At 38.1% G+C, this 17,626-nt stretch overlaps 1 protein-coding gene across 4 annotated transcripts in view; it reads right to left on the bottom strand.

Annotated features, from left to right (window-relative positions):
- Positions 1-1,267: 1,267 nt before the first annotated feature.
- The window catches only part of LOC140714636 (SEC14-like protein 1), a 62,493-nt gene continuing 46,134 nt past the window's right edge, over positions 1,268-17,626 (bottom strand). For 2 of the 4 annotated variants that reach the window (XM_073026011.1, XM_073026010.1), the window contains exons 13-17: positions 10,551-10,685; positions 9,305-9,556; positions 8,974-9,152; positions 5,145-5,246; positions 1,268-2,182 (exon numbers count right to left, since the gene is read on the bottom strand). In XM_073026011.1, the coding sequence (XP_072882112.1) occupies positions 2,170-2,182; positions 5,145-5,246; positions 8,974-9,152; positions 9,305-9,556; positions 10,551-10,685 (681 nt within the window). In that variant the 3' untranslated portion in view covers positions 1,268-2,169. Of the gene's footprint in view, positions 2,183-4,384; positions 5,247-8,973; positions 9,153-9,304; positions 9,557-10,550; positions 10,686-17,626 lie in introns of those variants that run through there. The other 2 variants (XM_073026012.1, XM_073026013.1) reach the window with 2 other exon arrangements.

Below are 17,626 nucleotides of genomic sequence, written 5' to 3' on the forward strand. Positions count from 1 at the left end.
TGTTGCCCACTTGAGTTTACAATCACATAATGCTATAGTGTTGTGTAAAAAAGAATCAAGCCCAAGATTACTCTTCCAATAATCCACCCATAAGACCGAGTCTGCCAACGTTTGATGCTTAGCTATCTCTATATGCAACATTTACCCTTTGCTTCATTATCCAAAACATACAAGTCCTTTTTATCAGTTGGCTAATAACTCAAGTCCTTGTACATTAAGCCCAAATTTTGTTAATTACTTTGATAACAGTGTTTGAACCTAAAAATAACTTGTAATTTCAGATACTTTGTTAAAAAAATAATTTATTTTATTAATAAAGAGTTGAGTGCAGGCACTGCTGCATTTTGATAGCAATTTTCACATAAAGGAGATTAGTCTATAGCAATATCATTATAAATTTAATGATTCAACAAATTAATCTTTCACTGACGAAATGTAATTTTAGCAATCAAATTAAGAAGATGCAATGGATAATATACTTTAAATAGATTAAGATGTAAATTTATTGTACTCAGGCAAATGTGACCAAATTGAAGGGTCATAATAATTTGCATTTGAATGAAAATCAGCCATGCAAGGTTGATCAAATATAACACTAAAACTTAGCATTGCTCCACAATTGATAATGGTGTGAAGATAACTAAACACAAAGCAAACTATTGACTTTCCTCTTTTTGTTTCAAAATTGTTTGTCGCCAGCATCTCACCTCTACGATCGTAATTCTATTTATCACATACAGTTAAACCAATCATTCAAAATTCAAGATTGTTTAATGCCATTTCTAGTACACAAGTATAAAGAACAACAATCATTTCTCTAGATTCGATGCAGCATATAAAAAAATCACAGTAAGATAAAGAGCATAATTTTTAAAAACCACAAATATAAATACATAAAATGGCTTATTCACATAAATTGTACGTCCATGAAGTGACACTAGGTGTAGGAGTATCTGTACATAAGATGACTTGTGACAGGAAATGATAAAGTAGTGATGGTAGGGTGGATTAGTGAGTGAAAGTGTTCAACAGTCTCACTACTTGAGGAATGTCACTGTCTCTGAGTCTGGCGGTACTGGCATGGATGCTACAGTATGTAGCCTCCTCCCTGATGAAGTGGGACAAACAGTCCATGAGCAGGATGACAACACACAAAATGCTGGTGGAACACAGCAGGCCAGGCAGCATCTATAGGGAGAAGCGCTGTTGACGTTTCGGGCCGAGACCCTTCCCCGAAACGTCAACAGCGCTTCTCCCTATTGATGCTGCCTGGCCTGCTGTGTTCCACCAGCATTTTGTGTGTGTTGGTGTTTGAATTTCCAGCATCTGCAGATTTCCTCGTGTATGAGCAGGATGGATGGGATCCTTCATGATACGGTTGGCCTTTTCCTGGCACCTTTCTGTAGATATGTCCTTGCTGGTGGATAAGCTGGGCCAGTTGATGTGTTGGGCAGTTTTGACAACCCGTTGTATAGCCTTCGTGCCTATAACAGTGCAGTTTCTGTACCAGGCAATGATGCAGCATGTTAGAATACTCTGTACTGTGCATCTGTAGGTCATGAGTATCGATATGCATAATCCAGCTCTCTTCAGCATCCTTAGAAATCGAAGGCATACGTGAGCTTTCCTGATTGTGCAGGATGTGTTTTGGGACCATGAGAGGCTGTGCAAGATGTGTGCTCCCAGGAGCTTGAAACCACCGTTTCCACTGCTGTACCGTTAATGTAGAGGGGTGTGAGTGGTACAGGATCTCCTGAAGTCAATAACCATCTCCCTTGACTTGTTGACTTTGAGGAACAGGTTATTTGCCTGGCACCAGGCGTTGAGCTCTTCCATCTCTTCTCTGTAGGTTGTTTCAGCAGTTTTGTCCATAAGCATATGAGTGAGTGTCCAATGTGGCAGGAATGGAAGTTTTGATGTGTGCCATTACCAGCCATTCAAAGTACTTCATCTTGATTGGTGTCAGTCATTTTGCTCTGAAAATTCTAGAGTTCTTTGGTACAGTGATGAAGGTGGCTGGTTTGAAACACGTGGGGATAGCAGCCTGGATGAGTGAAGTATTGAAGATGTCTGCGAAGACAGTGAGCTGGGGTGCACACTCCAAGTACTCAGCCTGGGATATTGCCTGGCCTGGCAGCGTTACAGGGGTTGACTCTCTGCAGAGACCTTCTACCGTCTGCTGCTGTCAAAGAAAGTGGTTGCTCATATTACTTTGAACAAAACAATTACTTCACTGAAATCAGAATCTTCCCCATCAAAATTAGTACATTGTGTTATATAGTAATCATATCCAAATTTTTTTGGGATGCTGATAGGCATAATTTATTTCTACTATTTTTGTGTCAATTATATGTAAATATACAATTTCAACAGAACAGCATAAAATATTATCTTTACCAACTCTTTACTAATACTGGCATTCTAATGAAGGGTTCTGCACCTCATTTGTTTCTCTTTCCAGATGCTCCCAGGCCTGTTGAGTGTTTCCAGCATATTGTTTTTATTTGACTGACTGGGTCTCCAGTTCTTTTTGACGTTTCAATAATGATCTTTATATTTGGTTCAACTTGGCTTTCCCCATTGAAGGCAAGATTAAAATTAAAATATCTAGATAGTTACTGTGGTTTTCAAATTTTTCTCTCACCCCTCCCTCATCTTCAGCTTTCTTTCTACTAGTTATACATTCGATAAATGATTCTGCCACAATTTCACCACCTTTAATATGATGTCAGCATCAAACATCACTTTCCCTTCCCTCCATTTTCAATATTCCAATAGAACTGTTCCTTGCATAACATATTGACTCCAGTTTCAATCATTCGCATTTGCCTCTTCAACTCATGATACTTACAGAAGCACAGAACACCCAACTCTCCATATTGGTGAGCACTAATTTAACTGCACTTCCAACTTAGTATTCTAGCATTTTAGAAATTTACAATATATCATTGACTTTCCTTTGGGGAACTAACTATGGATTGGGAGATTTCTTTACGGAATACTTTCATTCTGTCATCACTGATCTTATCTATTTTCATTCGCAAATAAACCTTCTTTTGATATTGTAGACAAGAAGAAAACCATTCACACATTTCAATTCACATCAAACAGGAAAGCATTTGTTTATCGGTCTTTTATCTTGGAGAGGCAGGGAAACTTGTCTGCCTTATTGGTGCTGTCTGTACATTCCTTCCAAATGGACAAAGCAAAGAATTTTTTAATATACATTTAGGGACAAGGGAAATCATCTTCACCAAAATGCAGGCTTTTCGCCATCACTTCTTGACCAACATAAGAGAAGGCATAATCATCTATTTCTGACAACAGCCTTATAAGTTGATTACCATAAGCACACAAATCCCAGTCTTTGGTCAGAATCTGGTCCCATGCCTTGGGTATCCCTTTGTTCAGCATGCCTTGATTACCTTGGTGATGGTACTGGCACTTCAATTACCACATTCCTCACAGGGGTCTTTTGGTATCTCTTTTCTCATGTTCTACATTAGGTACTTATAAGTCAAGTTGACAATATATTTTTGCAATACACCATACTTTGTTATATAATATGAAAACTAACCATTTATGTTATTATCCGTGTCTGAACTAACCATTTATGATATAATCCATTTTCACCAGTTTTATATCTGAAATTATCCATTTGTCTAGTTAAGTTCAATTTTTGGACTGATGATAATGTATCTTGTGACACAAAATGACAGGCTCCAATTAAAGAAATATAGCTCCATCTGGTGTCCAATCCATTGTGAATATGCCCCAGAAAACAACTTTGCCTCTATCAATTCAGACAGTAGGAAAGAATATTCATGGCAATCTTAAGCATCGCATTATCCTTGCACTAAGGGGAGCTTTAAACAAAGCAAGTATCTGCCAATTTACCAATCATATTCATACAATTTTACAGTTTATTCTATTCCTGCTGTGCTTGTCTTTTACATGTCTGCCTTGTACACAAGATGCCTAATAAGTAAATTAAAATTAAAGTATTATGAATTTAAAGTAGCAAGCATTTGCAAAACAATGAAAAAAAATCAAAACTATTTTTGCCTTCAATTTAGTTCAATAAAAATGTTTAACTTTTTAAACTTTTCAGAATGGGTAAACAGGCTATTTATGTCAGTTCTCACTGCCCTGGGTCCACAATCAGTGGCACAGGGGGGCAAAAATGTCCCCCTTTGCTAAGGCCCATATCATTAGGCAGAGTACTGGTATTGTAACAAGGATGGCAGATCTGCTCCACCGACCCACAAAGTAAATACAAACACGTTTAGAAATGTTTTGTTCTTTTAACTAAAATGTTAAGTTGTCCATTCATGAAACTTCAAAACTGCAGAAATACAAATGGAAAAGAAGACCAGCACTAACATTTAAGTTTAGACATTTATTACTTAAAAAGAGACTGCTGAAGAATATGTGAATGATATATTACCAAACCAGTGGCAACATGTATTGCTCCTTAAGGACCGATATGTAATGTATAAGTTATAAGACAACAACAATGTTATCAGTGATTTTGTTTCAAGGGAGTACTCCAGGTTTCAGAACATATTAATAACTAAATTACAGAAACAGTTATTCAAACTCAAAAAACTGAAGTGTTAGCTATAACTTCAGCAAGGTTTCAAATCTGAAAATCAGGCTCAAGTGTAAAAGACATTTTCTATATCTGGCATGTGCTTGTAATAACTTCTTATTTATACAACTTTTCCTTTACGTGTCATTTAGAATAATACAAGATATTCATTTTTTGATGTTGTGCTTTTCTCCCCAATACATTGTAATGACAGTCATAAGAATTAAGAAACAATTTACTATTTCCAGAGAAAGAATTTAAAGAACAGTATTATCTTTAAAATGTACTGTTGTTAGAAACTGCAGTGCTGTAAGTATATACATCTTAATGGCATTTGTCTAAAAACGGCATTATTTTAAAAATTCATTGCAAGTTACAGATTCACAAAGATCAGTGAAGGAAGAAATGAAACATACAAAGAAAATGAATTGAGCTGATTTTACAGGGTGCTCTGAAGATCTTTTGTGAGCTGCACCATTATTACAATCAGCTATCACCAAAAACTGTCCTGTTTGGTACTTGGTTTTAAATTGTAGGCAATCTGAATCACTACCTGGAGATCATAGAGCTGGAATGTGACTGGTTGGATGATGTTGTAGCAGCACTGAGCTGTGAGAAGCCACTGTGACTAGATTCAAGACTTGTCATGGATCCCCTAAAATAAAACAAAATATTTTGCGGATTTCAATGCAAAGCAAATATTCTTCACATCCATAAAATAATAGTTGTGTTTGTTCATTAGGAATCTCCCTCTTTGTTCCTCGTAACATTTTTGTACATAAAATCCTAGAATTTTACAGGCCTAAGATTCATCTGATTGTTGGTCCTAGACTGGCTGTTAAAAGTAGTTGTCCACTTAGACCCAGTCTCCTCTTCCCAGCCTATATTTAAATACTGATTCTCCTCTAGGATAATTCCTTTCCATTTTCTTCCTTCAGTAAAAATCTTTTAAGTTTGCACATTCAAGTTACTGACAGACAACTATATAGGGTTCCTTTAATAATTAACATTCTTTGTAATTTTGAACATCAAACTCTTTGATCATCCTTTCAATATTAGTATATTAATATCTAAAATATACTAATTAAAAATAACAAACTGAGCTTGTAGATCTATTCCCTTTTTTGTTTTGGTGGGCAACACTCCACTGTGTACTGCAAGTGCTGAAGAATCAACTTGCATCTCTAATAAAATATAAAGTACCAGCTTCATTTGGTTTAGCTAGACTATGACATAAGATAAGCCAGGTCCATATCACAGTACATCAAATAAATGTAGCTAGTTTTAGTTATTTTTGCCAAATATCCCAGAGATGAAATTGCCATTGTTCTCATCCTATTGTTAAAAAAATCAATACTAAAGGAATTATCTCTGACACACAGAAGTGTACATCAGAAATTCAGGTATGTGTACTAGTTATCTTATTGGACTAGTAATTCAGTGGCCTGGAGTGACAAATTAAAGTCTCATCAAAACAACTAGGGAAGTTACATATGGCTAATGATATAAACAAAAATCTGTGATAGTGAAACTAAGAAGTTATAGACAATGCTTACCCTATTAAACATCCATTTGGCTCAGAAATATCCTTCAGGGAAATAAATCTGCTTTTATTTTAAACTGGCCTGGCCATATGTGACTTTAACTCAGAATAAGTGGTTACAAGCTCATAAACAATTTCTAATGTTGCCTAGCAATCACTCAGATGGTGAAGAAGATAATCACCAACATCAAGTAAATGTGTGAAAAGCACACCCAATCCATATAATCTTGCAAAGTCATTTTCAGGTCTGGAAATTCATCTCCAAATTGGGAGAAATGTCTCACAGACAAGCCAAGCAACTTAAGGCCGTTATAACCACAGAATTGCAGCTTTCATCTGACTGCCCAGATTCTTCAGTAATTGGCCCATGTTGCACATCAAAACAGGTGACAGCCCAGTGGTGGAGTGACTAAGTGCCTTCAAGTGAGTTCTGGATCTTATGAAGACTCATGGTATCACATCAAACACAGACAAGAATATATGCTGCTAAGTATTGATTTGAGTGTGATCATTACATAGTATCATAAACAAGAGAAAATCTACAGATGCTGTAAACCCAAAGCAACACACAGTAAATGCTGGAGGAACTCGCTGGGCCAGACTGAAGGGTCTTGGCCCAAAATGCCAACTGTTTACTCTCTTCCACAGATGCTGCCTGGCATGCCGAGTTGCTCCAGCATTTAGTGTGTGCCGCTACATAGCATTCGCCCTGAGCTAACAAAGGCTGCTATGGTTAGCACTACCACTGATTGACCTGCTTAAGTCTTGAAGGACACACGTGATAAACTGGGTTTGTGGCAAACAGCAAGTGAATCAACACCTACTTATCTCTATCCTTAAAAGCTCCCTATTGCAAATGAGCCCTGTCCATGAAACTAAAAAGAAAACTGCCTTATAAGAACATAAGAAATAGGAGCAGTAGAAAGCCATCTGGGCCATTGAACCCGTTCCGCCATTCAATAAGATCATGGCTGATCTGACCATGGACTCATCTCTACCTACCTGCCTTTTCCCCATAATACTTAATTCCCCTACTATGCAAAAATCTATCCAACCTTGTTTTAAATGTATTTACTGAGGTAGCCTCTGCTGCTTCATTGGGCAGAGAATTCCACAGATTCACCACTCTCTGAGAAAAGCAGTTCCTCCTCATAATTATCCTCATACAAAGTCCCTTCTGCACACTGAGAACATCCTTCACTGTAGCACTATCAGTGTCATATGATTTGGTTTAGCAACAGAATGGGGTTGAGAAAATATCAGTCATGATTGAATGGTGAAGCAGACTCAATGGGCCAAAGGGCCATCAGTAACAGCAGAATTAAATTCCATCATATTGTAACATCCTGCAGCAATTCAAGGCTTCTCCAGCGACACCTTTCACACCCGTGGTTTCCAATGATTAGAAGATGGAAGGCAGAAGAAACCAGGCCACGACTTGCGAGTTCTCCTTTAGATCATGCATACTTCTGACTTGTTGCTCCTCTTCATCCTCACTGGATATAATACTGGAACTCTAAGCTCACCATGAGTATAGTTTTGTCAAGGGGAATTCAGTGGATCAAGAAAGCAACGTCACCTTCTCAAGTGTTTTTAAGGACAGGCAATAAGAGCTGCCAATGATGCCCTGATCTTGGTAGCAAATAATAAACGCATGAATTTACAATCAAATAACTGGTGACCACTTCTAAAATGGTGTCAGACTATAATCTTTCTCCTCAGTAGAGTTTTGATAAAACTAAATGGTCTGCTTTAAGAGCCAACCTCATTTCTGTGTATGAGTCATAATAAGAATGACAAATTGGTCCAGTAAATAGAACTGTTTCCTCTCAGCTCCAGTGACCCAAGTTCAATACTGACTTCTGGTGTTGTGGGGAATTTATACACTTTTCTTATGACTTTGTGGGTTCCTTCTCAATGCTCCAGTTTCATCCCACATCGAAAGGACATGTAGACCGCTAGTTGAACTGGTCATTGTTAACTAACATTTATGTAGATGAATGACAGAATTTGGGTAGTGTTGATGGGAACGTGAGGTGAATTACAAAAACAGGATCAGTGAAAATGGGTTTGTGATGGTTTGACAGGCACTCAGTGGGTTGAAGGGCCCACTTATGGTGAATGACTAACTGCCAAAGTAAATGTGATGGATATCTTTTTTCCCCCACCAAAAGTAATATTAGTGAACTAAAAGGGTTATTAAGGGAAATCAACCATTTTTCTTTCACATTTAAAAATATGACATTTTTAAAATTCACAAATGTTCTAATCAAGTGAATTTAAGTTCCCCGGATTTGAACACATATTTCAAAATCATCAGCCCAGGTTTCGAGGGTGCTAGCCCTGCAACAAATAAGGTTCTAATGTGCTGGCAAAGGAAGTTACATACAAACACCACAAATTACCATCAACATTAAATGTATGGCTATATTTTGAAAGTTAATTCCAAACATTTCAGTGAACTGGTATAATTACTAGTTTTTGAAACCCTTTATAATTAGGTTTATAATCCTTATAGAGACATGTTTTGTAGCAGAGAGAGATGGTGAGTGCTTAAAATGTAGGCTCAAGTGTTGAAAATATAATCTGAAAGCATTTCATCAAAAGGAAATTCACATGCAGTATATTAGTATATTTCAGATGATCCTCATCTTCTACCCCCACCAGCCTCTGCATTTAATTGGCAGAAACCTATGAATTAACCAGTCTGGTCAACATGAGGAACCAGCATATGGAGTGGAGAGACAATGACTGACAGAACTGTAGGTTTTATTTATTTGTACTTCTACTGATGATGCACTGCGTACATATGGCAATGAATTTATTGTACATCTCTTACCTGAAATCATCTGATCCTATAACTTCAGTGTAATACATAACTTTACACTTATGGGATGAAACCTGTAACGTTGCCAGTACATCATCTACACGAGGTAGGTTAGTTGTAGCACAAGAAGGCATGTTGTGAAACTTCCATTGAAGTATATAAAAACCAGGCCATCTTGTTACATGTGAACCCTATAAACAATAAGAATGAAAAATAATTGAATAAATGTTTGTTTTACAGAAATATATACAAACTCTATTTGAACTACACATCATTACTAAGGATCCATGAATCTCACTCTCTTGACTGAAGTCCCAAAACAAAACTAGGTTACGTAACTGACCTGTACACTCTCTCCTTCTTTACAGATCAGTGCTGACTCCACCATACTATAATCCATTCCCAGTTGCCATGACTTATCGATAAGTTGTACATTATTTCCTCCAGGGCATGTTATACCATGGGCCCCAAGAGTATCCTTTTTGGGTAGCTGGGGTGCTCGCTTTGAATGATAGATGTAGAAGGCAATATCTCCTTTTAACACATCAAAATCCCAGGTGATCACAGAAGATGCGTCCACTATTTCAATTGATATCTGGAAAACAAAAATAATAAATCAACATCCTATAGAAATGCTCAACATTTCCTTAACCACTATGGAACAAATTTTACAGACAGAACATCTGAACAAGTAATAAATCTTCCGAGATGATGGTGGCAAGACAGAGCAACATTATGTGGGCAACAAACAAAAGCATCAACTATTCTATTAAATGTACTTCTTATAGGAACTGATCACTGCAATCTGCAGCCGGTAATTTCCCTTTGAGAGTTGTGGTTTTATTCAGTTGAATAATCTAGCGTTTTGTATATCCTGAAAGATTCAGTGAACTGGTGTCTTGAGAATACAGATATGGCCATTTTGAACATTGCTGAAGTTAACTTGGGCCAGATTTAAAGTTCAGGCTGGATTGAAGAGGCGAGGCCCAAGGTCGAGAGCAGAAAATGAACTCACGTTTAGTCTATATAAGCACAAAGCCAAATTAAAAAGATCAAGTCATAGAGGACGAGAGTGAAGGACAAACCGGTGTTCAGCTCACTACTCCATGAGGCTTTACTTGCCTCAGCGCTGAACTGACTCTGCAGCTGTGGTCTGCAGCCATCGTGCTCCTGGGCTAGCAGCAGTGCTGAAATGGCTCTGTAGCTGTGGGCTCACTTTTGGAGATTCTGCCATTAATGTTCTGCGTGTTATTAGTTTACTCTATTTTTCAAAGTTCAAAGTAACTTCATTACACAAGTGCATATGTCACCATAGAGATTCGGTTGCACAATATGTTCCTTTCCTCTCACCCCGCTCATTGTGTATCTGATTGCCTTTGTTGTGTGTGGTTTTTTAGTGGATTCTATTGTGTTTCTTTGTTCTGTGGCTGCCTACAAGACAAAGAAACTCAAGGTTGTATATGGTATACATACTTTGATAATAAATGTACTTTGAACTTCATGTTTAGCATAAGCCATTCTCATTATTGCCACTTCAGCTCTGAAATCATGAATATAAATTTTTGAGTTATTTTAAGGAAAAACTTTACCTCATGAGGTGATCCTTTGAAAATACTTGCTGACTGATAAATAGTTTCAGTCAAAAGCCTGATGTCATCATTGTCAAGCTCTTCTGGTGTTCTATACATAGATTTGGGAATTAAACCTCCTTCTGGAACCTCACACTACAGGAAATGCATTAAAACAGTGTTAGATATGACATTTTTCTTTATTTAGCTTGACTGTTCAAGAAGTACATTACAAGATTTGGGGAACCAAATGAACATTTAAATCCAACAATGCACTTTTCCAATATGGTGTATTACAGGCATATGGCAAAAATATTGCCAAAGTCAGGTGTCCCATGCATTAGAGTTCATTCTGTTTCCAATTAATACACAATTCCATAGGGAAATGGAGGGAAAACATCTGTTGTTTATAAGGAGCCCAGATGCTTCAGCAGAGTGTGCAATGCAAGTTGGCTACATACTTGGTTCAAATGAGTTGTAGTTTTTTTTAAAAGTTATAATCGAATATTTAAGAAGAAACAACCAATTTCACTTTCCTTGGACCTGCCTTTCTCTTTAACCCCAACCCATCCTATTTCTAAGTAATTCAAGAAATAAATGATTATTTGTAGATAACTCCATAAAATAGCAGATGATACTATTACCAATTTTACATAATGTATTTAAAAAGTTCTTCTTGAAGTTAAAATGATAGAATTAATATTTTCATAAGGTTATAGTAGTACAAGAATGCCTGCACAAAACTATGTGGGGGCGCGGCGGGGTTGGAGAAGAAATTGCTTACTCCTTCATACTCTCTGACCTATATAAATCCATGAAAAGCTAGTATAGGCAATTCTAACATGATGACTATTAGGGTAATTAACAAATCATTACCTGGAGATTTGATTTATGGAATAAGATTCACTCTCACAGAACTTGTGTGAAAAAAGGAAATAAACTGGAAATAATTCTTTTCAACTCTAGTTTCTTGACATATGCATAGATGATGCAACTTTGCCTTTTGGAAAAATTTCAGATGGACCATATTCTGGGAATTCAAACCTCCCCTGCATTGTGGGGGTCATCTGTACTTCTAAATTTCAACAAAACATTGTTATTACTAAAACTGAAAATCATAAATAAACTGTTGGGAATACTCAGCAGGCCAGACAATATTTGTGAATTAGAAACAGTTTTAATGCTTCAGGTTTATTCTGTAGGGATTCCATTCGTTTCTCCCAGTTCTCCATCTATATTGCTGTTTCTCCAATTATGAGACTCTCCATGCAGGTGAATCTAAGATGTCTTCCTTCTTCCTGAACTATGGCCTCCTCTCTACCATTGTTAACAAAGCCCTAGATCATAGCTTATTTCCTGTGCCTCATCCCCTCTCCTCCAGAACTGAACACGTGTATAATTCCTCTGATCCTCAACTTCCACACCCACCAGTGTCCACAGTCAATTAATCATTCAATGTAATTTCCACCACATTTAAAGAGATTCCATTACTCAACGCAATTTCTCTCTTCTCCTTTCAGTATTTTGCAGGGAACATTCCCTTCATGACTCTGGTTAACTCTTCTGCTCCTGCAAACCACCCTTTCAGTATTTTCCCTTGAAACCACACGCAATGCAACTCTTGGTTCTTTCACCTCTTCTTTTCCCACCATCCAGGAAGTTGAACAATATTTCCAAATGAAGCAATGATTCACCTATACTTCTTCCTATTATCCAGTGATCATATTGTACTCGCCTCGGCATTGGAGAAAGCAAATGCAGATTGTTGTCTACTTGTGAAGCACCATCATTTAGTGTACATGAGCAACTCTGAGCTGCCTGGTGGTTTCCACTTTAATTCTTAAAGTCACTCCCAATCTGTTCTGTTGCCTTGTGATTGGTACAACGAAACCAATGCAAGTTTTTAAACAGCATCTCATCTTCCATCAGGACATATTGCTACCTTCTGGACCCAATTCTGAATTCAGTACTGATTTCTCTATTAGATATCCACCCGCCCTCATTCTTCCAGCAGCTTCTTTTGTCTCCCTTCTAGCTCTTACAAGTGCCTTCAATTTAAAACATTAACTTTGTTTCTCTTTTCTCAGATATGTATTTCCAGCATTTTCTGTTTTCATTTTTATGTTTCACTTTGATGACCCTCAGAAACAGTTAGAAAGTTAGAAATCAAAAGTTATTTTTCATTTGTGGAACGAGGAGGCGAAGGGTCGCAGAGAACAAAAGGAATGGCTGAGGTCAAATGGAGACCAAGGCAGTGAATGGAAAGCAGTGCTATTGCTGGCTGAGTGAGGGTACTAAAGATTTATTGACCGCAAATGATCTGTCTTGTGGAGATGCAAAGAGAAAGATCAATGAAAACAGAGAGAAAGAGTGTGGACAACTGTGAGATAGCAAACCTGGAGAACAAAACTACTATGGATGATGGAAATCTGAAATAAAAACTGAATGTTGGAAATAGTTGGCAGGTCAGGCAGTAACAATAGAGATGATAACAATTCTACTGTTCTCTGCTTCAAATCGACAACCTAATGTTAGAACTAGCCAATTCTAACATAAAATGTAAAAGCCTGTCCCCTGAAATCATTTAATTCAGTACCAGGTTCATACTGCTGAAACGTGCTAAGTCAGAAGGTGAGTTGCTGATCATTTCAGTCGACAAAGGAATTACTTGGTTCAATAATATCAAAGACAAGACCAGAGGTCAGAGCTGGGAGTGTAATGGAAAATTAAAGTGACACATTTGTAAGCTCAAGGTGCCTGAACTGAATGGAAGTGTTCTGCAATGTTGTCATCCAAACTACATTTTATTTCTCCAATGTAGAGAAGAACATACTGAAGAGTAATGAATACAGCATATTGAATTTTCGAAGATATGAGTAAATTACTGCTTCTTCTAAATCAAGCTCAAGGGTCTATATTTTATAAATGAAATATAACTGAAAACACAAGTTGTCTTGTTGAATAAATAATACTGTTATTTATAGTAGTTGAATTTATCTATTTCAAAACTAATTAAGCACTGCACCACACTTATGATAATCAGGACCTTCAGAAGACAGTATAAGATAAAGAAATATTTGAAATACAGTGGATTGCAGTTAATTGTGACACATAGGTTCCAGTACATTTTGGTCCAACTAAGTGGCTGCCCAATTTGGGAAAGTGTCAAGAAAACAGTTATAAAGATATTAAAAAAAAAGCAAGCTACCATTTCACTGAATAGAAAATTTTGTATCTATGAGGGGTAATTGATAAGTTTGTGGCCCAAGGTAGGAGATGAGTTATTAACTTCAAACTTTCTGCATAATCACTCAAAGACTTGAACTGCACGTGCATGTAACGAGAGCTGTATAACTCATCTCCTTCTACCTTAGGCCATGAGCTTATCAATCACCCCTGCTGTGAACACTTTCTGGAGGTCCAAGATCCATATGCTCCATGACCGCTGGACTAAGTGTGTAAATGCAGGAGGGGACTATGTTGAAAAATAAATATACTAAGTTTTCTAAAATTGACTCCTTCTACCTTAGGCCACAAACTTACCAATTACCCCTTATAAATGAATTACAGAACAAACACTACCAATACCATTGTAGTACCATAAAACTGTGTATTAGTTCCTAATAGTTAATGACGTAGGAATCATCCAGTGTATGCTGTCGTGATCTTTTAATTGACTGTAAATGAACAAAATCAGTACAGATATCTAATGCAGTCATGGGAATGCCTTCATATTATGTTTTCTATGATTCCATCCTCCAAAATTTCATTATCATTTTAACATTAAAGATGATTGTGGATACCTTCAAAATTTTCATAGTTCCTAACTTGAAATAGTGAAATCATTACAATTTCACTCCTGGTAATTACTGCCAAGTCCAAGTCTGAATGCTTGAAACCACAGTGAGCAAAACAGTTCTGAATCGACTTAACTGCTTATTTCTCGCTAACTACCAGTAACTGCTTTTTTGAATACAAACACATGTAATTGACATTATTTGGAGTCTGAACTGCAGCCCATCAATGAAGTGGGGGGGGGGGGTGGGCGTGAGAAAAAGAGGCAACTTCACATAGGTCCACGACTGAAGATTAAAAAAAGCAGTGATTTGTGGCTGTTTTCAGAGTTTGAACAATGGCCAATCAGTGAATGGGATTCATGATTAAGGGTGAATAAAAATAAGACAGGAGCAAGCAGAGTGACTAGTGGGGAGGTTTTAGCATTGGCTCATCAGGCTTAGGGGAGATCAGGCTTGTGCGACCTAAGTATCTGGCATGTTTGTTCTTATTCTTTATTCCTTGTCTATAAGGGCATAGTTAGAGCAGTGAGAATGACTCCAGGAGCAGTGTTATGTTCTTTGTGTAAGGTATGGGAATTTTGAGAGACCCACAGCCTCCCAGATAACTACATCTGTACCAGGTACAACGAGCTGCAGATCCTCAGAGAACATGTGTAGGAACTGGAACTGCAGCTTGATGGTATTTGGATCATACAAGAGACTGAGGAAGTGATAGAGAGGAAGATGCACACCTCCAGGTTACATGAAGTAGGTAACTGGGTGATTCAGATACTGTTTTGGATACTGCTCAGAGGGAACAACCTACTGGGGCAAGCTGGGACTCTGGCACTGTGATTCAGAGGTGAAGAGGACTGCAGTACTGATACCACAGTTAGAGGAATAAAGACAAAATTCTGTGGATGTGATGGATACACCAGGATGATATGGTGCCTCCCAGTTGCCAGGGGCAGGGTTATTTCGGATTGGGTCCATAGCATTCTAAAGGGGGAAAGTGAGCAGCCAGAAGTCTTGGCACTTATTGACACTAATGACATTGCTAGGAAAATCAAGGCGATCCTGAAGAGAGATTTTAGGGAGCTAGGTAAAGGGCTGAAAAGCAGGATTGCCAAGGTAGTAACCTCTGGATTGCTGTCTATGCTACGCGCCAGTGAGGGTCAGAATAGGAACATTTGGGATATAAATGGAAGGGGACATTAACAGGGATGACGGCACAGCAGCAATGGTTGGAATTTCTGGGAGCAATTTGGAAGGCAGAGGACAGATAAATCCTAAAGAAGAATATCACAAGCTAAAGGAGGATGAAACAACCATGGTTGACAAGGGAAGCCAATGCCAACATAAAAGCCAAAGAGAGGGCATATAATAGAGCAAAAATTAGTGGAAAGTTAGAGGATTGAGGAGCCTTTTAAAACCAACAGAAGGGAACTAAGAAAGTCATAGAGGGAAAAGATGGAATACAAAGGTAAGCTAGCCAATAATATTAAAGAGGATACCAAAATTTATTCAGATATATAAATTGTACAAGAGAGATGAGACCACTGGAAAATTATGCTGGAGGTAGTAATGGATTTGGGGGTGAAAACAAGGAAAATGGCAGACAAACTGAATAAGTATTTTGCATCAGTCTTCTCTGTGGAAGACACTAGCAGTATGCCAGTAGTTCAAGAATGTCAGGAGGCAGAAGGGGGTGAAGTTGCTATTATTAAGGCGAAGATACTTGGGAAATGAAAGATATAAAGGTAGATAAATTAGCTGGACCAGATGGATTACACCCGACGGTTCTGAAACAGGTGGCTGATGAGATAGTGGAGGCATTAGTAATACTCTTCCAAAGAAGAGAAAAAAAAATAATCAAGATTTTGGCATGGCTCCAGAGGACTGGAAAATTACAAACATCACTATTCTAGAAGGGAGAGAGGCAGAAGAAAGGAAATTATAGGCCAGTTAGTCTGACCTCAGTGATTGGGAAGATGTTGAGGGTTGATTGTGAACAATATGGTTTCAGGGTACTTGTCAGTAAGGACTCTTAATGGGAAAATCCTGCCCAACTCATTCATAGGTATTCTTTGAAGCAGGATAGATAAAGGAGAATCAGTGGATGCTGTGTACTAGGATTTTCAGAAGGCCTTCAAAAGGTGCCAATCATAAGACTGCTTAACAACTTAAGAGCAAATGGTATTATAAGAAAGATACTTGCATGGATAGAGAACTGGCTAATTGGCATGAGGTAAAAAGTGGGAATAAAGGGAGCCCTTTCTGGTTGGCCTCCAGAGACTAGTGGTGTTCCACAGGGATCTGTGTTGGAACCACTTCTTTTTTATGTTATATGTCAAAAATTTGGATGATAAAATTGATGGCTTTGGGGCCAAATCTACAGATGACATGAAGATAGGCAGAGGGCCAGGAAGCAAGGAGGTTGCAGAAGGACTTAGGACAAATTAAGAAAATGGGCAAAGAAGCGGCAGATGGAATAAAGTGTTGGGAAGTCTATGGCCATGCAAGTTGACAGAAGGAATAAAGGCCTAGACTATTTTCTAAATGGGGAAATTACTCAAAAATCTGAAAATGCAGGTTGAGTCAGTGGTGAGGAAGGCAAATGCAATCTTAGCATTCATTTCAAAAGAACTAGAATATAAAAGAATGTAATGTTGAGGCTTTATAAGGCACAGGTGTGAGCAGCTTTGGGCCCCTTATCTAAGAAACAGTGTGCTGACATTGGAGAGGGTTCAGAGGGGATTCACAGAATGATTCTGAGAATGAAAGGGTTACCATATGGGGAACATTTGATGGTTCTGGGCCTGTACTCAATGGCGTTTAGAAGAATGGAGGTGGGGGGGGGGGGGGGAGAGAAAGAATCTCATTGAAACCTATTGAATACTAAAAGGCCAAGGTAGAGTGGACCTGGAGATGATGCATCCTATCATGAGTGAATCTAGGACCAGAGGGCACAGCCTCAGAAAAGATAGATGACCACTTAGAATAGAGATAAGGAGTCATTTATTCAGCTAGAAAGTAGTGAAACTATGAAATTTACTGCCACAGGTGGCTGTGGAGGCCAAGTCATAAGGTATATTTAAGGCAAAGGCCGATAGGTTCTTGATTAGTCAAGGCATGAAGGGTTATGGGAAGAAGTCAGGAGATTAGAACAGAATACACAACACAGAAATCTACAGCACATTACAGGCCCTTTGGCCCAACAATGTTGTGCCAACCATTGGGGCTGAGGTGGAAATGGATCAGCCATGATGAAATCATGGAGCAGACTCAATGGGCCAAATGGCCTAATCCTGCTCCTGTATT

This window comes from Hemitrygon akajei, chromosome 22 (genome assembly GCF_048418815.1).
Source record: "Hemitrygon akajei chromosome 22, sHemAka1.3, whole genome shotgun sequence".
Classification (NCBI taxonomy): Eukaryota; Metazoa; Chordata; class Chondrichthyes; order Myliobatiformes; family Dasyatidae; genus Hemitrygon; species Hemitrygon akajei.